General features: G+C 47.3%; 1 protein-coding gene across 10 annotated transcripts in view; it reads right to left on the bottom strand.

Annotated features, from left to right (window-relative positions):
• NOL8 (nucleolar protein 8) overlaps positions 1–23,748 on the bottom strand; it is an 828,826-nt gene extending 805,078 nt beyond the window's left edge. For 8 of the 10 annotated variants that reach the window (XR_013262355.1, XM_077452483.1, XM_077452484.1 and 5 more), the window contains exons 1-2: positions 23,610–23,748; positions 23,250–23,396 (exon numbers count right to left, since the gene is read on the bottom strand). Coding sequence is in view for 8 of the 10 variants with exons in the window: in XM_077452483.1 (XP_077308609.1) it covers positions 23,250–23,379 (130 nt within the window). In the remaining 2 variants the exon portion in view is untranslated. The remainder of the gene's footprint in view (positions 1–23,249; positions 23,397–23,609) is intronic. The other 2 variants (XM_077452480.1, XM_077452487.1) reach the window with 2 other exon arrangements.
• Positions 23,749–24,944: the final 1,196 nt, after the last annotated feature.

Genomic DNA, 24,944 nt, shown 5'->3' with positions numbered 1-24,944 from the left:
AACCTGGATACCGGGGGGGGGGGGGGGGTCAACAATCAAAGGAGATGCCCCTTTTGAAGAGAGTTTCCTGAAGAAATGGATAACACACCGCCATGCTTTTCAGGACTGAAAAGGTCCGCTGCGGTTTTCCCCACTCCTTGTAAATAAACTTATGAAAATAAGTTGGGTAAGGAAACACCATAGCCGTGCGGGCCAGCTTGTGGGACCCAAAAGGGGCCGACACCTCTGTAGATGCCCCCGCCGTATCCTCAATTTTTAGGGTATCCCGCATCGCTGTAATAAGTGGTCCTACGAGTTCCTTTTCCTGCGCTGACCCAGACACAGAGTCATCCTCACTGTCCGAACGGTCCAGGCCCGCATCCTCAGATACATCAGAACAGGGGCCGCCTGTCACAGCTGGGCCCGAGGCTGAATCAGAGCTTTCCCCTGTGGAGGGGGCATTTTTTACCCCCCTTGCGCCCTGGCAACAAAGGCCTCCAGGACCGCCGACAGAGCGTCCATAGGCACCGGAGGTGCAGGGGAACCAGTTGCAATCACAGGGATGTCCGTGGAAGACACGCCAGCTTCTGACGCCATGCTGACCCACTCGCCTGTCACCACTTAGGGACCCAAGGCAAATCACACAAAAAAGTCCACCCTCCTAGCTGCACATACTGAGCGCCGCCCCCCCCCCCGCAGGACTCACCACCCTGACCCTAGGTACTGCGCTGTGCTGCTGCTGTCCGCTCTCCCGTGTCATCCATGAGGTGTGTGTGGAAAGCTCTCCGTTCTAAGGAAAAAAGCACCCAGCACTAGAGGCAAAACTACCTGAGGCTACTAGAAAATGGCCACCCCAGCAAAAACGTCTGAGGATGCTAAGAAAATGGCCGCTGAACTGCTAGAAAATGGCTGAAAAGTAAAAAACTGGCTAAGGCTACAAAAAAAATAAAAAATGGCCATGGCCCCAGGAAAATGGGCGGAGTGAGCGGCGGCCTCCCCACATGAAGAGGAAGAGGACAAGCGGACCCCCCCCAATGCCCAGTGCAGCCCCCCCCCCCCCCCCGAGGACCCCCGGTCAGATGCGTGCACTGCACCCCCATGTTCCCAGTCAAACAGAGGAGGGAAGGGACAGGGAGAGAAGAAAAGGAGAGTGAGAGACTCCTAGTTGACCTCCCAGGAAATGCCCAGCTGCTCCAACCTGCCGAAAAGCATACTTACCCCTACTGCAGGGACTGCTGGACACATTTCACAGACAGACCCATCACCCAAGCAGTACGGGGTGGCTGCCAGCCACGACACACTGACACAGACAGCAGTAACCCGGTCATGTGTGTGCCCCGCAGCATATAGCTTACCAGCCGCCCCTGGATTAGACGGGGCATGTTGTGGCCATCTAATCCAGGGGCCGGATAAGCCTATATCCCTATCATGTATATATGAATTCCACTGGAGGTTTGAAAATTCGCCAAGAAGCTTTGGGGGCCTACATATCTCTCTGATCAATGAGGACGTTAAAATATACGCTCAGATTTGGCCAAAACATTGAGACCACTTATGCTCGATTGTATTGAGGAAGATCAAGCGGGTTTTGTTCCTGGGAGGGAGCCAAGAGATAATGGGGTTCATTTACGAAAGGCAAATCCATTTTGCACTACAAGTGCAGTCACTGTAAATCAGAGGGGTATATCTGAAATGAGGGGACGCTCTGCTGATTTTTTCATCCAATCATGTGAAGGCTAAAATGCTGTTTATTTCCCTTGCACGCCCCCTCTGATTTACAGCGACTGCACTTGCAGTGCAAAAGTGGATTTGCCTTTCGTAAATAACCCCAATATATTAACAACAACTTTATTAATGCATGTTGCAATAAAAGGGAAAGAAACCTGCTCTTAACAGATGCGGAAAATGCTTGATAGATTAGATTGGGACTTTAGGTTACAGACATTTCACAGATTTGGTATAGGCCCGCGAATGCCGAGGCGATTAGAGGCTCTGTACTCGAAAGGTACTGCCAAAATTCAAGTTAATGGAACCCTGTCTGAGGCCTTTCGGTTGTTCAATGGTACACGAGAGGGCTGCCCACTTTCACGCCTCTACTTCTTGTGTTCTCATTGGAACCCCTTTTAGCCTCTAAGAGCGCTAATCATAAGATTAGGGGATATAGAAGTCACGGAACAGGAACATAATATATCCGCGTTTGCGGACAATATTATGTTATACATAATGAACCCCACACAAAACACTCCCAGATGTTTTGACAGAATTTAATACAGGGGTATTTCAAACCTTAAGATAAATATGCAGAAGACAGAGATACTAGATATCTCGGTTCCCTCAGATGAAGGTAGGGATCTTAGAATCCTATATCCCTTTAAGTGGAGGAGGAGGGGATTGAAATATCTGGGAGTGTTTTTGTCAACATTAACAGTGGATTTATATCAGGATAACTATCTGCCCCTACTGAATAAAATCAAAACAAGAGTTAAAAGGTTATCCTGTTCATAGACTGTCATGGTTTGGCAGAATTAGCATGATTAAAATGATGACCCTCCCGAAAGCCCTGTATATCTTTCAGTGTCTCCTAATAAACATTCATGTTGTTTACTTCAAAACCAAAAGGCCGAAACCACCTTTGGAAGAAAAAAAAAAAAAAAAAAAAAAAAAAAAAAAAAAAGGGAGGGCTGCGAACGTAGCACCGCCTTATCCTTGTGGGGGACCAAGTAGGAAGACTTGCATGACAAGGCCACCAACTCAGAAACCCTCCTTCTACCTTCTGAGAGAGTCAACAAGGAAATCTCCCTAATATTTTCAAAAGGCGGTTTCTGAAGAACCAATAGCACCAGATTCAGATCCCACGGAGTTAGTGGTGGTCGAACTGGAGGGGCTACGTGTCGAAACCCTTTGCACAAACATACTCACTAATGAGCGAGTCCACAAGGAATGTTGGAAAGACAGCCAAGGCCGATATCTGCCCCTTGATGGTGCTTAAGGCAAGTTTCTGATCCATTCCTCGCTGTAAAAAACAGAAAGATCCTGGAAATTGAGTATATACGTGGATGCCACCCCATCTCCTCACACATGGAGATTTAAGCCTTCCACGTACAATGGTAAATCTTCCGAGAAGATGACTTCCATGCCCTCAGCATAGTGGAAATTAGAGTCTGACAGACCTTGATCCCTTAGTACCTGGCTTTCAACAGAAATGCCGTTAAAACCAGCAATGGATGCGAAAGAAGGTCTTCTCGCTTCGGCAGCCGCCACAAGGAACATCCGTCACCAGTCGTACTACCAAGGACTGCCCAGGGATCTCTTGTCCTGGACACAAACCTCCACACCTTTCCGATTGAGCCAAGAGGCCAAGAGATCCACATCTGGTGTGCCCCACTTTAGGCAAATGAGCCGGAATACAATTCGGATGCAATGACCATTCCCCTTGGTCCAGCATCTGATGACTTATGTAGTCCGCCTGCCAGTTTTCTAGGCCCGGAATGCATATGGCCGACAGGACCGACACGTGCTGCTCTGCCAGATGTAGGATGTGAGAGACCTCCCATGCTGCGGCCGAGCTCCTTGTTCCTCCTTGATTGTTGGTGTATGCCACCGCCTGAGCGTTGTCTGACTAGATCCCGACCGGACACCCCTGCAGCCTCCGTGACCACGTAGAGAGACACCGCCTGATCGCCCGAAACTAGAGTACATTGATCGGCAGTTGGGATTCTGCCCGCGTCCAAAGGCCCTGGGCCCACTGTACGCCAAAAACTCCCCCCAACCGGTCAGGCTGGCGATCACCACCCAAAACGGAGAGGAAGGAACGATCCTCAGCCACCAGAAGGGAATTCCAGACTAGATGGTTCACCCGAATTTGATAATCCAGGGATAACAGATATTTGTCCCATTTTGACAAAATCTCCTTTTGCAAGACTCGAGTGTGAAATTGAGAGTACGGTACCACTTCAAAGGTGGCTACCATGAGGCCCAAGACTCGCATGCAGAAGCGTGACAACCACCTGTAGTTCACCAACAACTTCACCACAGCTTGATGAGTCTGTAGCTTGTCTGACGGGAGAAAAACTCGCTTCTGAGGAGTCCAGCAGTAAGCCCAGGTACTCTAGGCGTTGAGTCAGCATTAACACCAACTTTTTTTAGGTTCAGTACCCAACCATACTCCCGGAGAGTCTGTATGGTGATCGCTACATCCTCCCTTAATTCTGAGGCAGAAACTGCCCTCAGAAGGAGGTCGTCCAGGTAACCCATGATTGCAATCCCACGTTGCTTTAACAAACACCATACTTGGGGCTAACACCTTGGTGAAGACTCGGGGTGATGACACCAGGTCAAAAGGGAGAGCCACAAATTGGTAGTGCTCTTCCCCAACTGCAAATTGCAGAAACCTCTGATGCCTGAGGCATATGGGTACATACAAGTATGCGTCCTTGATATCAAAGGGATGCCAGGAATTCCCTTTGATGGAGTGTAGCGACCACGGAGCAAACTGATTCCACCCTGAACCTTTGCACTTTCACAAAGTTGTTGAGGGCCTTGAGGTCCAGGATTGGACATACCCCTTCCTTCTTTGGGACTACAGATTGGAGTAGAATCCCGGAAACCTTTCCAGCGTCGGTACAGGTACTATCACCCCACGCAGCAGCGGGGAGATAAGGTCCTGGTACTGCCCCGAACAGGGCTTCCTGACAAACCAGAAGCAGATGAAGGTTGGAGGGAAAGAATCTGTTTGGTGGACAAGAAAGAAACCATCTTGTATCCCGATTAAACCAGTTCGCAGACCCATTGGTCAGACAGTAGGAAGGTCCACCAAGCTGCAAACTCCCGAAAGCGACCCCCCACCCGAGAGTTGGGCGGGGGCAAACCTTCATGTGGTGACATTTTTGCTCGCAGACTTGTTTGGGTTGCGAAATCAGGGATGCTTTTGTCCTTCAGCCGGTGCCTTGTCGGACTGGGAACACTTAACTGCTGACCCGGGCAGGAGAAAAAGCCGTTTCTGAGCAGAAAGAGGGCCCTTGCCTACAGCGTGGCTGGACTGTGGGAGAAGCGTGCTCTTCCCACCGGTAACATTTTTAATAATGTCGTCCAGCGAGGCTCCAAATAACCTGTCACCTTGGAGGGGCAAATCCGCCAGTGCTTTTTTAGATGCCTGGTCTGCAGACTAGCATTTCAGCCAAATCAGGCGCCGTAACACCACTGCCGATACTGATGCTCCAAAGAGCAGAGGGGACTGTATCCAAGGCCGCATTACAAACATACTTAAGGCCATGCACCAACTGATCTGCCAGTTCTACGCAGACTGGGGAAGTCTGTTGCTTCTCCAATTCACGGTGCAGCAACTTTGACCATTCAATAAGTGTCTGCGACACCAAGGCCGTAGCCAGCACAGGTCATAACGCTGACCCCCACCACCGTAAACATGGACCGGGCCACTGCCTCAGCACTCCTGTCAGCAGGGTCCTTGAAGGCAGCAGGGGGGGGGGGGGGGGGGATCAACGACCGGAGGAGACTCCCATTTTTTCAGGAGGCTCTCCTCAAAGGGGTAATGCACCGCCATTCTTCTCAGGACTGAAAAGGCCCGTTGCGGGCTTCCCCATTTTTTGTAGATTAACTTATCAAAATAAGTCAAATACGGAAATGCCTTAGGTGTGCGGGCCGGTTTACAGGACCCAAAAGGGACCGCCACCTCCGCAGATGTCCCTGCTGCATCCAGTATCTTCAGGGTGTCCCACACCACTGTAAGAAGTGCTCCTACTAGTGCTTTTTCCTGCGCTAACCCGGACACAGAATCATTCTCACTGTTCGAAAGGTCCTGGTCCACATCCTCTATGTCAAAACAGGGGCTACCTGTCACCGCGGAGTCAGGCCTGATACCTTTGATCGCTAACAGTTTTTTGGTAGCGTTTTGTCGCTGACAGCGTAGGAGCTTTTTTATCTGTGAGTCTCACTAGTGTACCACTAAATTTAGAGCCCAAAATGGCAAATCGAAGGTACACTAGTGAAGAGGCCTACACGTTTGAGCATGACAGATAGTGAAGAGGAAGTCACTCATCTGTCAGATTCAGGCTCAGAATATGAACCAGTAGACAGCAGTGTCACCCTGACAGATGGCTCTGATGACAAAGTTGTGGTCCCTGCCAAGGTCAGGTGAACCAGACCCGAACAACTTCTTCTGTTGATGTACAAGATCTGCAGGTCCCTAGTATGTAGAAGAGCAGCATTAGCGCCGCTCATCCTTCTGGTGAACTGGCAAGCACCAGCGGCCTAGTACACCCTGGTCGTAGTCAAACCAGCACTGCAGTATCACGTGGAGACGTGGCGAGTCCCATAAGTGCAGTTCAAGCTGGTCAGGTGCCAAGCACAAGTAGGGTCCTGCTACCACCAAGAAGACGAACACAGGCCCGTCGTGCCCATAGTGCCATTCCTGCTGCTTTCACCAATCCTGATTGGTAACCCACCACTTCTGCAGCACACTACTTTCCCCATTCACTGGCCAACCCAGAATTCAGGTGCAAACATTTGATTTTACGTCAGTTCATTTTTATGCACCGTTTTTCACCAAAAATCTCTATAGATCAGTGGTCACCAACCCTGTCCTCAGGGCCCACTAACAGGCCAGGTTTTATGTATTACCTTCGGGAGATGCAGACTAGAATACTGCAATCACTGAGCAGCAAATGGTATCACCTGTGATGTATTTCGGTTATCTTACAAACCCGGCCTGTTAGTGGGCCCTGAGGACAGGGTTGATGACCACTGCTATAGATCTATTGTGGACCAAAGCAATTTGTACGCTGGTCAACACATCGCCACTATTCCCTAGTCCTCCCTTGCCAGAGATTGGAGACCAAATACGGTCTCCGAATTTAAGATCTTTCTGGGCCTTTCCCTCAACATGAGCATAACCAAAAAGTGAGTTGCGGTCATATTGGTCCACTGACACAATTCACCATATGCCCGTATTCTGGATACGATCAGCTCTACATAATTCGGCACCCCGTAAACCACTTCAACGTTTTGCAGACTTGTTTACTCCCCATCAAATTGTCTGTTTTTGTCCCCGATTAAGTTTTCTGGCCGCTTGTGATCCCCAGCAAGTGTGCCAGATACGGGGGTCAAGATGTATAAGCTCTGTGACAGGGCTACAGGCTATACGTGTAGTTTTATGGTTTACAAGGGCAAAGATAGTCACGTAGAGCCGACAAACTGCCCTGAATACATAGGAAGCGCTGGTAAGATTGTGTGGGACTTGGTGTCACCCTTATTCGGGAAGGGGTACCACTTCCGTAAGTGGACAATTATTACACGAGCGTGCCACTGTTTATTCATTTGTTTGATCAGCAGATTGGAGCATGTGGCACCGTGCGACCTAATCGCCGGGGATTTCCCCAGCGGCTTGTAGATTCCAGTCTTAGGCTGGGGGAGAGAGCCTGCTTGCAATGTAATAACTTGCTCGCTATAAAGTGGAGGGATAATAAGAATGTTTTTGTTCTTACCTCCCATCATGCAGACATGACGGTCCAAATTACTACGGCGAATGGTGTTGTGGTGAACTCCTCTGTGTCCACGAATATAACCAAAATATGGGGTGCATGGACCTCAACCACTAGTTGTTGGCGCCGTACCTAGTTGCTCGTAAGGCCAAGTGTCTGTTTATTTCAATTGGCTTTCCTGAACGCTCATGTGTTATACAGAGCTTCAGGACTGACTGGACTCTTCCTTAAGACCCCTTTCACACTGGGGCGTTTTTCAGGCGTTTTTCATGCGCGTTAGCGGAAAAATAAGCGCCTGAAAGAAGCCGCAACTGCAATCCCAATGTAAAAGCCCGAGTGCTTTCACACCGAGATCCCTTTCATACTGGGGCGTTTTTCAGGCGCTTCAGCGTTAAAAAAAGCGCCTGAAAGAAGCTGCAACTGCAATCCCAATGTAAAAGCCCGAGTGCTTTCACACCAAGGCGCTGCGCTGGCAGGGCGTCAAAAAAAAGTCCTGCAAGCAGCTTCTTTGCAGCACATTTGGAGCGGTGAATACAACGCTCCTAAAGCGCCCCTTCCCATAGAAATCAATGGGAAGCGCCTGTAAAACGCCAGAAAAACGCTACTGGCGCCAGCGTTTTGTGGGCGCTTTTAACCCTTTATTTGGCCACTAACAGGGGTTAAAAGCGCCCCAATAACGCTCGAAAAACGCTGGTAAAGCGCTGCTAGTTTAAGCGGCGCTTTACGAGCGTTTTTCGGGCGCTGACATTGTGAAAGGGTTCTTAAAGCACTTGGGCTTTCACATTGGGATTGCAGTTGCGGCTTCTTTCAAGCGCCTTACAAGCTCTTTTTTAACGCTAAAGCGCCTGAAAAACGCCTGAAAAACGCCCCAGTGTGAAAGGGGTCTAAATTCCAGGAAGAGATCGTCAGAGCCCTTCTGTATCCAGACGGTGCTCCACCTCACCTTCCCCAACCAAATGCAGTAAGCCGGCTGCATGAGAGGCATTTTCCTTATGTCCTCCCAAGTACCCCTACCCAACGAATCCCCCCAAAGAAGATGTCATGTCTGCAGAAAGGATATAGGCGTGAACACCCGCTATTATTGTCCCTCCTCTCCTGACAATCCTGGTCTTTGCATTGGTGAATGTTTTAAACGCTACCATACACTGGTTAAGTTTTAGCATAGGGTATAGCATTGCATAGACTAGGCACACGTTCACAGGGTCTCCCAAGATGCCATCGCATTTTGAGAGACCCTCACTGCTGGAACCGTTAGAACTGTTAGTTACAAAAAAAAAAAAAGTGTAAAAAAAATAAATAAATAAATAATAATATAAAAACCAAAAATAGTCGTTTTATTGTTCTCTTTTTTACTGTATTCTATTCTGAAATGTTTTATCATGTATATACACTATTACACGGATAAGAATTATAAAATTAGATTAGGCATTACGATTAGAATTAAAATGATTAATTCTTACCAACACACATATTTATACCTACGTCGGTCAAATAAAAACGTATTAAAGGACCTATGTTTTTTTTTTCCCCCTTTTATATATATAGATAATGTCAAACGTCTAATACTTACAAGTAATCCGATATATTACTATTTTCAGGTGCGGCCACCCACGGGGTGACACAAACCCCCCCCCCCCCCTTTTTGTTCCCCTTGGGGAAACTCCACATACTGTCATCTCTTGTAAGTCTGTGATTTTTCTATACCTACGTGGAACTCCCCCTTTCTCCCCCCCCCCCCCCCCCCCCCCATTTCCAGTGGGTGGGACGAGTAGGTAGGAACATCACGACAGCAGGCTCAGGATCACCCTTAGGGAGAAAAAGTAGGCTGTCCAACATCTAAATAAAAGCTTCTGGTTCAAATGTAATGATTCGGTGGAAATGGTAAATATCACATGAGAATAATAAGAGAAATAATAATAACCATATAATTGGTTTACAAATTCTGAATTCTTTTCTTTCCTTTCTGAAAATTTGCAGTCGCCCCCCCCCCCCCCCCCCAGAAGAAGACCATAATTCCTAGAAGGTCGAAATGCATCAGGGTAGCAGGGGTGTTTTTATTCAATGGATTAATAGTTTGAAAATTGTTGCAATTGTTTTGATATGATTTATGTACCAAGTGATGTATGTATTTCTATCCATTTAATTGTTCAAATAATGTGTACCAGAGCTTGAATTTTAACTCCTTGTGGCTACAATGCTTTTTGGACTAATAATTTTACATATACTCATCCTTGTTTTTAGGCAGCAATAAGAAACCCCAAGGGGGACCCATTTTATAGTCCAATGGTGGGCATACCCACCGATCAAGCTCTTTTTCGTTCAGCCCACAGGCTGCATGAAAAAAAAATAGATTACAATATATGGCCATCAAGAACGTTGCTGGACTTTGAGTGGTTATACCAGAATGATGCCTGCAGGTTTAGATATTCTTTTCAGCCAGCGGTCGGCTTTCATGTAAAAGCAATCCTAGCGGCTAATTTGCCTCTAGACTGCTTTCACAAGCAGTGGGAGGGAATTACACCCCCCTCCCCCCCACCGTCTTCCATGGTTTTCTCTGGCTCTCATGTCCCAACAGGAGACGTGAGAATGCAACCGGTGATTCGGCCAGCTGACCATAGATCACAGGCCAGTACGGCTCCAATCATCTCTATGGCATAAGAAACCAGAAGCTACGAGTATTTTATGACTTAGATTTCGCCGGATGTAAACAGCGCCATTGGGAAAGCATTTTATCACACCGATCTTGGTGTGGTCAGATGCTTTTAGGGCAGAGGAGAGATCGAGGGTCTAACAGACCCCAATTTTTTGAATTTATTTTTTTTCAAAAACTAAGAGTACCTGTCACTACCTATTGCTATCATAGGGGATATTTACATTCCCTGGGATAGGAACCGTTTAAAAATAAGATTAAAAAAAGGCAAAAGCACCCCTGTCCCCCCCCCCCCCCCCCGCTCTCACGCAAAGTAGAACGCAAGCATCAGTCTGGTGTCAAGTGTAAACAGCAGTTGAACTGTGCATGTGAGGTATCACTGTGAAGGTCAGATCAAGGGCAGTAATTTTAGCAGTAGACCTCTTCTGTAAATCTATCATTTTGGCCTAAATGTATGACTAAAATTGAGTTTATTGGATTTTTTTTTTGTATATAACAAAAAGTAGAAAATATTTTTCTCTAAATTTTCGGTCTTTTTCCGTTTATAGCACAAATAATAAAAACCACAGAGGTGATCAAATACCATCAAAAGACATCTATTTGTGGGGGAAAAAAAAGTATGCAAATTTTCGTTTTGGGTACAGCATTGCATGACCGCGCAATTAGCAGTTAAAGCGACGCAGTGCCAAATTGTAAAACGTACTCCGGTCAGGAAGGGGGTAAATCCTTCCGGGGCTGAAGTGGTCCTGTCATGCTTTTTTTCTATTACAAGTGATGTTTACATTCCTTGTAATAGGAATAAAAGTGACAAAAAAATAAATATATAAAATTTTAAATGCGCCCTGTCCCGCCAAGCTTGCGTACAGATGCGACCGCAAACGTGAGTAGCACCCGCATATGAAAAACGGTGTTCAAACCACACGTGAGGCATAACCGCGATCAGTAAGTAGTGCAAGAGCAATAATTCTAGCCATAGACCTCCTCCAACTCAAAAGATGTAACCTGTAGAATTTTTTTTTTTTTTTTTTTTTTTTTTATATGTGGCCTATGGAGATTTTTAAGGGTAAAAGTTTGTTGCCATTCCCAGAGCGGGCGCAATTTTGAAGTGTGACATGTTGGGTATCAATTTGCTTGGCGTAACATTATCTTTCACAATATTAAATTCAAACTCAACAGTGTATTTTTTCGAGGGGAAAAAAAAGTGCGCTTGTAGGACAGCTGCGCAAATACAGTGTGACAAAACGTATTGCAACGACCGCCATTTTATTCTTATAAAAATTTTTTTATATATATTTGTAGTTTGTTTGGTGGTTCCAAGTCATTTTTTTTTGCTAGAAAAAGTTAGACTTACCGGTAACTTGTTTTCAAGAAGTCTTTCAGGACAGCACCTGAGATGGTGACTCCTCCCACTGGACCATAGGAAACACCTTCTTCCCCCAGAACTTTAAAGGGAGGCACCTCCCTACCAAACCTCAGTTGTAGAAGAGAACCTCCGGCTCCAACTGGAACACATTAACACATACGTTAGTCACAGCATAGTATATCAAAAACCATAGGGCGATGTTGCTGTCCTGAAAGACGTCTGGAAAACAAGTTATCGGGAAGCCGATCTTGGTTTTTCAAAAGGAGTCTTTCAGGACACCGCCTAAAAGGATAAACAGAGACTTCCCCCCTTAGGGCGGGACAACAGCTTGCAGGACCTTTCTGCCAAACGCCTGATCGCTGGCAGATGCGAGGTCCAGCCTGTAATGTTTCACAAATGTGGGAAAACTTGACCACGTTGCCACCTTGCAAATCTGTTCAGGGGTGGCACCAGCTCTCCCTGCCCAAGTGGCCGCCAGTGCTCTGGTTGAATGCGCACAAATTTCTGCTGGTGGAGATAAACTTGCATGTGAATAAGCCTCTGATTTAGATCATTTCAGCAATCTTGCTAAAGAAACTGTAGAAGCCTGGCTTTTCTGTTGCCCCAAAAAAAGAACAAATGTCTAAAAGGGACTTTGTTACAGACTGCAGCACTACCGATAGATCCCATCTAGGGAAAGTCTTAAATAGTGCTGGTCTAGATCACTTAATAGCTTTAAAAAAAAAAATCTGACCAGTGAGCAACCTGCACTTTCAGGGTACTAACTGCTAGTCCCTTATCAGCTCCATCTTGTAAAAATTGTAGAATGGAAACAAAGCTCCCTGGGTCCTGGGCAGATGAATTACAGCATGTATTGTAAACCTTCCAGACCTTATTATAAATGTCCCTTGTTACCGTTTTCCTACTTGACATTAGTGTTGCAATCAACCAGTTGGAAAACCCCTTGCTTCTTAGGAGCTGCTTCTCAGATACCAGGCTGTGAGTGGCAGACTGGCCACTTCTGGGTGATTTACCGGGGCCTTGTATCAGATTGTGTCTGGAGGGGCAGATGCCAACATGGTCTGACCGCCATTTTCAGAACGGTTGAAAACTAGGACCTTCAGGTCCAAAGAAGATGATTAAGATGGTTAACAGGATTAACTGGAATGGGGGGGGGGGGGGGAGCAACAAACATGGAATTTCCATGGATACGCCAAAGCATCTGTCCCTAGTGATCCATCATGATTGCTTAGGGAAAAGAATTGAGGAACCTGAGCATTCTCCTTTGAGGCAAACAGGTCCACCTCTGGCTACCCCCACTTTTTGGCAATCACAGTGAAAACCTCTGGGTTCAGTGACCATTCTGCTTCTTGAATGAAATTCCTGCTCAGAAAATCCACCACCCTATTTAGGGTCCCTTTTAGGTGGATTGCTGACAGACAGCAAGTGTCCTTCTGCTCTCTGAATAATTTCCATAGCTAGTGCTTGCAGTGACTTGTTCCTTGTACCCACTTGCTTGTTTATATAAGCCACTGCCGTGGCATTGTCCGTCAGTACCTGAACATTATGAGTGTGAAGATCCTAAGCAAATACTATTATAGATAAGGCAATCGCCTTGAGCTCTCTCCAGTTTGAGGACCTTGTTGCCTCATTCTTGGTCCAAATTCCCTGAGTGAAACTCTTTTCTAGGTGGGCCCCCCAACCCAAAGAACTGGCGTTGGTTGGCAGTCTTCTCGAGCGGAAAAGCCCAGACTAACCCCTTTGACAGGATCTCCTGCTTCTACCACCATAGTGACCATTTCACCCGAGTTGGAATTTTTACCTCCGATTTTAGGGATTCCAAAATTGTGATCCCATGATTTCAGGAGAAAAGCCTGCAGGCACCTGAAATGCAGCCTTGCCTTTTAAACAGCTCCCGTGACATATTCGTTACCAAAAACTTTCTTGGAGCGTGTAGCCCTGCGAGAGAGAGTAGTCAGAATAAACCGATGTTACCCCTGACCACTGCGGAAGAAACTTTTGTAGCCTTCTGCCCACCCGCAGGGACAAGTCATTGTGGTTTTTTGGCTTGTGTAGGAGGATGGAAAAGAAACCCGCCTTTAACTTTCGCACGGACCAGTTTTTCCTGAAATTTGCTGTCTTGCTCCCAAGCTTTTTGGAGGTCGAAAAGGATGTTTTGGGACCTGCTTTTTCATTTTGACCAGGAAAGACCTCTTTATCTGCAGTCCTGTCCAGAATATGATCTAGATCACTCGAAATGAAAATTCCACAAAGCTTGCTTTTTGATGCTGTGTCACCTGGCCCGGTCTTTAGCCATAAAGCTCTTCTTGCAGCATTTGTCAAAGCTGCTGATCTAGCTGACATTTTAATAGCTTCAGCCGAGGCATCTGCTATATAAGCATCTGCAGAGATCAGGGTAGGAAAATAATCTAAAATCTCTGGTTTGGGTGAATCCGCCATTATATGCGATTTTAGCTGGTTAACCCAGTATTCAAGATTCCTGGCTACACATGTTGTGGCCATTGCTGGCCTTAAAATTACTCATGACTGATGACTGATTGCCATGATCATTTGAGCAAAAGATCGATACATTTGTTCATTGGATCCTTTAGAACCCCCATGTCTTCAAAAGACAGGTCTGTGGATCTTGAGACCTGGGAGAAAGCAGCATCCAACCTGGGCACCTTGTTCCAAACTGCAGAGGGGTCCCCCTCGAAAGGGAAACGTCTTTGTGGGCTTTAGGGGAAAAAAAAAAAATTTGAACCGACCGAACCAGGAATGTCCGCCCCTTAGGTTCGTTTAACCCTGCAAACATGCGGTCATAAAGAGATAAATTCCTTCTTTTCTTCACTTAAGCCAAGCGTAACATGAATGGCTTGAGAGAAGCCCATCCATCTCTTCTATGGAGAACTTAAATTTGGAGGGGGCCGCTTCAGCCTCCTCTTCCGAGTCTTTAACGGAAGGTGCAGGGTACTGCTCTTCCATTTGAAGGGTCTTTAGATAGAGCTTCCAACACCGGGATAGGAAGAGAACCCTGGGAAGACTCTGAAGTGGATGGCTGACTAGCAGCTGGATTAACTAATGAGTCACGAAAGGTCTGAATCGTGGCATATAGTTCTTTCTTTAGAGGTAACCAGGTCATCACAAACAGAAGCAGATTCCTCCTTAACTAAAGAAGTGATGCAAGCACCACATAGGGCTTTTTCCCAATTTTCTCCCATTTTGGCCCTGCAAGGAGTACATCTTTTTGGGTCAGAGCTTTTAGCCTGTGATAGAAGACAAAAGGGGAGGGGGGGGGGGGAAACAGGGGACCTTTAGCGAGACCCAGTCTCTGCTTTAAAAACAACCCCCACACTGGTGCACTAGGAAGAAACCAGTGCCCAGACAGGCCTCTTGCACACTAGGGGGTAAGAAAATAAATAGAGACCAAAACTACAGGTACGGGAAAAAGCAGACTTAAGCCGTTGCCTCCTACCTGAGCATTGCTGGTGCCTGTCCCCACCGCTGCAGGCGCTGACTCTTCCATAGCGGGTGTGCAGCTTTCCACTCGTGGCTTCACATGCCGCTTCCGGACTTCTATAGTGCCTCTGCACCAGAGCGGAAATAAGTGCCAAATCCTGTCCTCCCTCCTCCCCCCCCCCCCCCCCTGCGTCCATGCCGGAAACATTTACGCCGACCCGATGACCCGCTCTATCACTTCCTGAGCAACCGCCGGTAACACCAATCTTCGGCTGTCACCGAGCACCAAGTGGGGAAGAGGAGCCCATTTACTGTCGCTGCCTGGGTAGGACAGCAGGTCTCCATAGGTAGGGGGAAAAAAAAAAAAGAAGAAGGAGGAGGAGGGAAGCCCCGTCTTTCAGGAGCACCCAAGAGATCTCAACTCCCCTCCAAAAGATGTTCCCTCCGGGCCGGAGGGAAGACAAAAACTGAGGTTTGTTAGGGAGGTGCCTCCCTTTAAAGTTCTGGAGGAAGGTGTTTCCTATGGTCCAGTGGGAGGAGTCACCATCTCAGGTGCTGTCCGTAAAGACGCCTTGGGAAAAACCTGTTTTTAACTGATCAATTTCATAATCGATTAGTTGGCTGATACTAATACTGTACTAATGACACTGGCTGGAAAGGGGCTATAAGGGACGATCAAAGGGTTAACTGTGTGCCCAGCTGATCTTTTACTGCAGTGAGGGAGGTGCTTTTACTAGAGGAAGGCATAGATCTGCTTTTGCAGGAACACAGAATCATGCCTTCCTTACTCACAATAACAGTGGGAGCGAGCCGCTGGTGAAGCGCACTCACGTCCAAATACCCGGAAGTGCAGGATCATGTATGCGTATACACACACACACACACACACAGTGTGGCAACCTTGTAGCAGTAAAACTGCTATAGGGCCATCGGCAAGTGGCTATGACTGCTTCTCTTGTGTAGACATCAAGAAGGGCTTGTTCTAAGGAACAGAGACTTCTAGTCAAGTTTGCTGGCAAGGTCGGAGGCACAGTCCATAAATTGTAGGGGTGCAACGTATCAAAAAAACTCACGGATCGGATCGTTCCTTGGATCAGTCACGGATTGGATCATTTTTCGGATCAGCAAAATAATTGAATTTGCAAAAACCTGTGAAAATTCCACCGCCATATAGTCCTCACTGTAATACTGACAGAGCATGGCTGGGTATGGCAAGGTATTGCAGTGTAGGCTGTCAAAGAGCAGCGCTGTGGGCACTACAGATGCAGCTCACAGCGCTGCATCCATCCGATCTCTCCCCCTCCACTGTACAGATCAGTACAGAGAGGGGAGAGAGGAACAGGTGTCATGACATTTCCTAAGGCCGTGACAGCGGAGCGCGGCGTGTGCCGATCCAAGCGGGGTGACCCGTTCAGATCACGGATCTGTGACGATCCATTGCACCCCTAATAACTTTTATATGAAAAAAGGAAAGACACTACAGGCAGTCCCCAGGTTACAAACAAGAGAGAGTCTGTAGGTTTGTTCGTAACAAATGATATAGGAAAATCTTGCCACTGACCACCCCGGTGGGCAGCCCCTCCACATTTAGAACAATGGCGAAAGAAACCGACCAAACGCAAACCCCTTGAAAAATCCTGCCTCCAGTAACTCATGGACAGTGAAAGCATGACTGTCTGCTGAAGTCAAGTTACTACATTTGTAAGATTCCGACGGGACAGTGATGAGGCCCGTGCGAAGGCCTACTGATAATACCTCCAGCAGGAACTGTCTGAAGACCAGGGATGAGTGTTCTTCTAAATAAGCTCCTAACCATGAAAAATCCTTGGCTAAGTCATGACTTACCAGAAGGCTTGACAAGTGGACTTAAAGGGGTTGTAAAGGTAAATGTTTTTTCACCTTAATGCATTCTATGCATTAAGGTGAAAAAACATCTGACAGTGCCTGCGCCCCCAGTCCCCCCGTTTTACTTACCTCACCCCTCGAAAGTCCCGCGCTCGTCCCCCGACGTCCTTTCCACCGTTCAGCCTGGCCGCTGATTGGCTGGAGTGGATGGATGCAAAGCAGCGCAGCCATTGGCTCGCGCTGCTGTCAATCACATCCACTGACGTGGAGCGCCGGGGCCGTGTGATACAGCGAGCGGCTATAGCCAGATGCTTCTCACCATGAGAGGGAGCTCGCATGAACGTGAGAAGCACATGCGGGAGGAAGCAGAGACAGCCGCCAAGGGATCCCAGAAGAGCTGCACAGTGGAGGTAAGTATAACATGTTTGTTATTTTAAAAAAAAAAAAAAAAAAAAAAAAACTTTACAATCCATTTAAGGCATAACTGCCGGAGTGCCAGGAAGAGCAGGAGCTGGGGGTGCAGCTGATACTTCAGCTCTAGCCGAGCAGGCTTTGATCACTCCATTCTGTCTAGCATCTGTAAACATGGACGTGCAGGACACATTTAGCACTGTATGAATCTAAATTAAAGAAGTATGTCCAGAAACGTGTACTATGCTGGTGGAAGGGAGTGGCCGAGACAGATTTGAGAACAACAAACTGAAGAGTACTGCCTTCCGGGCTGTGTCCAGGGAAGGAAACCCCTGCGGCGATGCTCATCTGTGAGCATAGGTATAGTTCAACTTCTTAATGATGGGGTGCCCACATGGGTTGGAGGGATGAACTAGTCGCCTATCGAAACATGTGACAAGCCCAAATCTAAGGAAACATAAAACTAGAGAAAGTGACAACAATCAGAACATGAAAAACACCCTTTCGTTCCTACCTAAAGATATAGACGTAGGTGAAGTAATGACAAGGCCAACAGCGCGCGAATATGAACCCAATGACAACCACCACCCTAGTGTATGCAGTAAGTGAGCCCCAGTAACCTGCAGAGCAAAGACAGGTAATTAAAAATGAACACTTAGGGCTGATGTACCCACAGACCGTGTTGGGTAGTCTTAATGGTGTAATGAAATGAACGTACATCATATGGTATACGGGCAAGAAGATTGTGGTGCAACAATCAATTAAAAACGAAACCTCAGCCTGTATGGATCTTTAGACATGACAGATCCTGAGATGTGAGCACTAGCAAACAATACCCGAGTATACAATGGAATAACTGAACAAAAGCACAATGAGAGGATGGAAACGGCTGCTTGTGTATGCGTCGTACCTGCATGATACCCAAAGAAACACAGATAAAATGCACCCTTATGAGAACCGATGATAAATGGGCCTATCTATATGCCAGCCCTATATCTGTGGGATGTGGAAACTTGCAAATGATGGATGAGGAGTTGTGCAGCCATGCTGCTGAACTAAGAGACTCAGCCCAGTGCCTCTTCCCTCCGATACTCCTAGTGCCACAGCACCCGACAGAACAGAGTCCAAAACTGTATCAAGTTCCAGTGATCTCAGCACCTCAACTTCATTCCATCACTCCCAGATTGCTGCAACCCCTGTCATGTGCCTGATAAAGTACAGCGTGCACAGCCACTGCTGTGGGCAGAACCACCAACTGGACCTGGCTACCCCCCTGCCTAGGGGCCTGCGACAATCTCCGAACCCATGTGTAGTCTGGACACTACCACAGAAACCCTGTGGAACCCCCGAGAGCGGCCGTAGTGGCACCTAACCCTCCACCGCTCCCCAGTTGAACACCAGCACGCAATTCCCCCCCCCCCCCGCGCAGATGCCCTTCGCCCACACCAACTGGAACCATGAGAATCAGGAGTGATGAACCGCCACAAGTCTCCTGCAGCCAACCGTGCTGCAGCTCTGGAAATCGAAAGTGACGTGGACACCCTGTGACCCGGAAATGACGTACGTCAGCTGTAATCCAGAAACCATGATGAGGAGCCGAAATAGTTATATTTATACCCCCAGACGACAAATGGAGGCTAGCCTCCAGCCAGCCTTCAAACATATGCAAATGGATGCTCACTTGGCAAGGAAATCTTCCCCAGAACTTAGTAAAGGTGCTGCAATCTCACTTTGCTAAGAATACCCCGTTGTGTGCAAGTGTAACAAGAAGAGGAAAAAAATAAATAAATAAAAAAACACCACACTTTTACATTGGTGAGGGTCAGCAGAGCTTCAGTTCATTCAAGAGAAGCTCCAGTCTACAAATACTGATTTTTAATACAAGGACACTTCCCCATCAAGGGATCCAGTGCTGCCCTCACCCAAGCCGATTCTTCAATCTGCTTCAGGTCCAGGCACCAGCATCTTAAAAAGGGAAATCGGCAGTAAAGCTAGGTTTCCAATGTGCAGCCGCGGCCCACACTGCCCTTTGTGAATGGTCCCGCAGTCTTCTGGGACCTATGCTGTGTCCCAGAAGGCTGCGAGGGAAGGAGGGGGGCTGAACTTGCAGCCAGATTACTGCAGCAATCCATCCGGAAATGGAATGCGTAGGAGGGAGGGAAGAAAGAAAATTAACCTTTTGGTTGACGTTCCACTTTCACTAAACTTTAAGGGAAAATTTGCAAAGGCACAACTTCCCTTGCAAAGTGGAAAGTCTATTTGCCATTAGTAAAATCGTCCCCAGTGTCTGTGTGGAGGTTGCCATCTTGGAAAAGGCAGGACTTTGCTTTTTCGTGTTGGAGCTGCCCCTCACTTCCCCACAAATTACTATGGATCTGATAGCTGGTGGAGAGCATTTAAGTTGATTTTTTTATTTTATTTCAGGTACATATATAGCGTCGTCAATTTACGCAGCGCTTTACATATACATTGTACATTCACATCAGTCCCTACCCTAAAGGAGCTTACAAGCTAAAAAGGTCCCTAACTCACATTCATACATACACATACTAGGGACAATTAAGACAGGATCCAATTAACCTACCAACATGTCTTTGGAGTTTGGGAGGAAACCAGAGTACCTGGATGAAACCCAGGCAGACACAGATAGAACATGCAAACTCCAAGCAGGTAGTGTCGTAGTTGGGATTTGAAAAGACGCACAGAAAGCACAGATCCACAGAATGGATAAAGCAGATGCTTGTCTGCAGGTCCTCAGGTATAGTTCTCTACAGTAAGGTAAACCACGAGCAGTACAATAGCATCACCAAATCTCACTCAAATGCTCATAACACTAGCATGGGGACAGTGATTTAGATTCACGCTACAGGCAGTGGCGGCCCGTGCATAGGGGGCACTGTGTCCCGCCGCCGGGCGCCGTGCAATATGTGAAGCGCCACGTCTATGCACGTCTACGTCACGAGATTGCAGACAAGGTGCTTCATTTGCCGAAAAAACCTCGCTCTGTGGCGCGGTCGATCGTGCCACAGCTTCCGGCGTGGTAGACTGGCCGGGCGCTGGACTGAGCATGTGCTACCGACGTCACTCAAGGAAGTGACGTTGCCAGTCATCACTTGCTCAGTCCCAGCGTCAGATAAGCAGGTAAGCGGTAGCTCCTGCTGTCTATTGATGTTCGGTAGCACAGATGGGTTAGATGGGGCTGCTGCCACCCCCCCTTTTAATGATCCTTGTTTTCTGACTCTGGACGGCAGATCCCCCAGCCCCCCCCCCCCCGGTTCTCAGCTACATTTGTTCATTCGATTTGACGGCAGCACACCACCACCACCCCCCCCCCCCCCCTTCTCAGCTACATTTCTTCCATAGTTCGGACGGCAGCACACAACACCACCCCCCCCCTTTCGTAGTTTGGATGCACGCTCCTCCAATTCCCCCCCCCCCTTCTCAGCTACATTTGTTCATTAGTTTGGACGGCAGCACAGCACAACCCCCCCCCCCTGGTCAGCTACATGTTTTTTTTTCTAAGTTTGGACGGCAGCCCCCCACCCCCTGCTTCTCAACCACATGTTTTTTTTTTTCTGTTAATCAACAGTTTTCCAGAAAATGCAAGCCTATTAAAGAGGGATTCCACTGGAAAAAAAAAAATTAAAAGCCAGCAGCTATAAATACTACAGCTGCTGACTTTTAATAAATGGACACTCACCCGTCCCAGGATCCAGCGATGACGGCAGCCGAGGCTCTCGGGTGCTACTGCCGCCATTCTCTGTGAGTGAATCAGGAAGTGAAGCGTTGCAGCTTCACTTCCCGGTTCCCTACTGCGCATGCGTGAGTCGCGCAGCACAATGGGAATGCTCCGCGCTGTTTCTGGGACCCGCGTGTGTCCCAGCGCGGCGGGACAGGAAGAAGCATGGACTCCCGTGGGAGTCAATGCCCGGAAGTGGGTGCAAATACCTGTCTTAGGTATCTGTACCCCCCTCCCCCCTGAAAGGTACCAACTGTGACACCGGAGGGTTCCGATGAGCGGAAGTTCCACTTTAGGGCGGAACCCCGCTTTAAGTAAAATACTGCACATTGAAAGGAAAGTAGGTACAGGTTCTTCTCAATGGAGGACTGTTAGTACTGGGTATTTTTCTACTGCAATGAATGGAAATCTCCTCTGAGAGAATTACTGGGCTGCCATTGTTGACCTCTCCTGTTGGACGGCAGCACAACCACCCCTCCGCTTATCGACTTTGTGAATTTTTTTTCGGTGGTTGCATGGCAGCACAACCCCCCACACCCCGTTTATCAACTTCATTAATTTTTTTTTAATAATTGGATGGCAGCATGCCCCCGCGCCCCCCCCCCCCACCCCATCAACTTCCTTCATTTTCGGTGGTTGGACAGCAGCAGATCTTGTATGATCTCAGAGAATTCATACCTGTGACCCGTGATTGTATTATAATGTCAAACCTGTGGCCCATGATCATAGTATGATCTCATACTACTACACAGGATGTGCAGAGCCCTGTGTATATGATGCGCAGAGCCCTGTGTATATGATGCGCAGAGCCCTGTGTATATGATGCGCAGAGCCCTGTGTATATGATGCGCAGAGCCCTGTGTATATGATGCGGATTCTATAAAGGGTGTGGCTTATGAGAAGTGGAAGGGGCCAACCGTGGAGGGGCGGGGTCTTGCGCCCCCCATCCTAAAACTTCACCAGCCGCCACTGGCTACAGGTATACAGTTAAATGGCTCAAGGTAATAACGCTTAGGCACAGGAAAGGTACTGCTAATTTTCAAGAATACAGGACAAAAATTTTTTAGGGTACTGCTTATTAACCCCCCTAGCGGTAATCCTGAGTCAGACTCGGGATCGCATCGCTGGATGCAGGGGAGGACACAGGGAGAGTTACTTACCTTGTCCCCTGGATCCAGCGATGTCCCCCGCGCTGTGTGATCGAGCTGTCCTCCGCTCGATTCACAGTGCCGAATGCCGCCGAGCTCCGTTCTCTGCGACGTTACGGCGCACGGGAGCGGAGAACGGCGGCAAATTCAAAAAGGTAAAAAGACACAAAACACACACAGCACTGTAATCTTACAGATTACCGTGCTGTATTAAAAATTACACACCCCCTTTGTCCCTAGTGGTCTGTGCAGTACCCTGCATGCACTTTTATATTATAAATACAGTTTTTTCTGCCTGGAATTTGGAGATTGCCCATAGCAACCAAAACATGTCCCTTTTTCAGTGTTTTAGGATTTGATTACATTATTGAATAATTTTTATTATTCTTTATTATATTATAAACTTTATCATACCCGGGATGTCCGCTAGACTCTGGTTTGAAGAGATTTAAGAGAGTTATTCCTAAGAATTACAGGACTACAAAATAAAACGCCAAATTTCCATGCAAAATAATTGTACCGCTTTCAGCACCTAAAACCGGACTGAATCATACCGCCAGGGAGGTTAACCATTTCTAGATGTCCCCACAAAACATCCAATCTTCAGTTTGTTTTCAGGTTTGTGTTAATTTACATTAGGTCACTACAGGACAAAGTAGGAATGTGGAGGTATGTAGAACTTTGCAATGCAGGGGACATAGGAGAGCGACATGTCAAGGACTGTCTGTTTCTGTACAGAAACAGGGGCAAGTTCTCTATAAAATAGCAGTGTCCCGGCATCACATACTTGCTTCTTTAGACCCCTTTCACATCAGGGTGTTTTGCAGGCGCTATAGCGTTAGAAATAGCGCCTGCAAAACGCCCTAAAGAAGCTGCACCATTGTTCACACTACAGCGGTGCGCTGGCAGGACATCAGAAAAAAGTCCTGCCAGCAGCTTCTTTGGAGCGGTGAAGGAGCGGTGTGTTTACCGCTCCTCCCCATTGAAATCAATGGGGCAGCACTGCAATCCCACCGGCAAAACAACGCTATTGCGGGTAAAAGCGCCCCGCTAGCGGCCGAAATGCGCCGCAAATCCAGCGGTAAAACGCTGCTAAAAATAGCGGCGTTTTACCGCCCACGCTATCAGCAGTGTGGTGTGAAAGGGGTCAGTTATCATTTATATTAAAATAAATGTATACCTTGTGCATCTTTTCTGCATATGATATCCACGTCATCGATTCTTCCAAACTTCCCAAATCTATCTTCAAGCTCAGCTTTGGTAACCAATGGACTAATCCCACCAACATATACACGTCTTAATGTCTCCATGACCCAGGCAAGAACCTCTGGAAAAATAAAAACGTTCCTAATTCACCAACATCAGCCAAATCTTATTCATATTGCAAAGTCCGTATGAGAAAATAAAAACAACAGCGGACTTGTACTTTTTGTACTACACGCGAGTGTGTTCAAAGGTCGCCTACATGATACAAACAAAGATCAATATGCTATATCATTTAAATGTATCCTATAACCATTAACAATTACGAATAACTTACAGCCCGCGCTCACGATGCACTGGTGTCCCAGAATAAAGGCACTCACCGGAAGCACAGCCTAGACTTTCAGGTTCCGCTTTTACAACTCTATCACCACACTGCTCACAGAGCTAGAGGGGTCTGACTGCGTAATGGAGCTCCACTAAAGACAGGAAGCATGTGGCCTCCACTCCACTACTTTTTTTTTTTTTTTACTGAACTTTATTGTGAATCTTTGCAACTGGAGCTTCATTACAGGAAGTGTGGGCCAAATGATTCCTGTACATGATTTCTGTGTATAGTGGAGGTCCAGTGGCTGCATTCTGCGTCACACACTGAGCCATTCTGTTGTTACTGTTAATTAATCCTGGGATTTGCAGAAATACAAGATATTTTTGGTAGGTTTTGTACTTTCTGTTAAAGTGCACTCCTTGTAAAAGCAATTGTTTATTATTTACCGATGTACATTTTTGGTGATAATGGAAGTTCATGTTTATGTTGGAAGAAGAATGCAATCCATGTCTCTAAGCACAATCTCATTGTCCTTGTTTGCCCACCTTCATGCCAACTAACAGGACCAAGATTGAGACACACATGAATCTCCATGCAAAAATTGTTTAACGGTTCAATGGTATGTCGGCATTAAACCGCCATCTTCTTGAAAATCATATGTTCTAGTGCAAATATTATCCACTTACTGACCGGCCAGTCGCATTGTACTGAGGACAGGGGGCACTGTAGGCAAAGCAATGTTCCGGTATGTCTCTGCCTACTCCCAGGTAGGGATGTGCTCAGGCGTGTTCGCACAGTACACGTGCAGAGCCCGCCAGGAAGTCGGCGCAGTGATGCGCTAATCACAGTCAGTGAGCCATTGCCCAATCTCTGCAGCTGCGCATTGGGGCAATGTCTCACTGCCTGTGATTAGTGCAGCACTGCGCCGACTTCCTGGTGGACTCTGCACGTGGATCATGCGAACACGCCTGAGCTCATCCTTACTCCCAGGTTTAGGACGCGTGCATGTTCAGCCCCACCCTGGCTCCCGCTGTGATTGTACACAGCATCCCCTCCAATGATTCACACCCAGGACCAGCTGATTGGCTGTGTCCAATCACAGCCTAAGGCTCTGTGTTGAATCTGTACAGAGGGAGTGAGAAATTGAGAGATTATTTGTATAAAGCAGCACACTGTGCACACATTACACCTGTTAAAGAACATATTTAACCCCTTCCCAGCCAGTGTCATATTTATAGCACTGATCACTGTATTAGTGTCACTGGTGATGTCAGTTCCCCCCAGCGACAGTTAGTGTCACATTGCACTATCACAGTCCCATTATAAGTAGTTTATCTCTGCCAT

The sequence above is a fragment of the Lithobates pipiens genome, unplaced genomic scaffold, assembly GCF_037356315.1.
Source record: "Lithobates pipiens isolate NorthernLeopardFrog02 unplaced genomic scaffold, aLitPip1_a1.2 Scaffold_23, whole genome shotgun sequence".
NCBI lineage: Eukaryota > Metazoa > Chordata > Amphibia > Anura > Ranidae > Lithobates > Lithobates pipiens.
The sequence above is the reverse complement of the archived record's forward strand: the minus strand, read 5'-3'. Positions and strand labels throughout refer to the sequence as shown.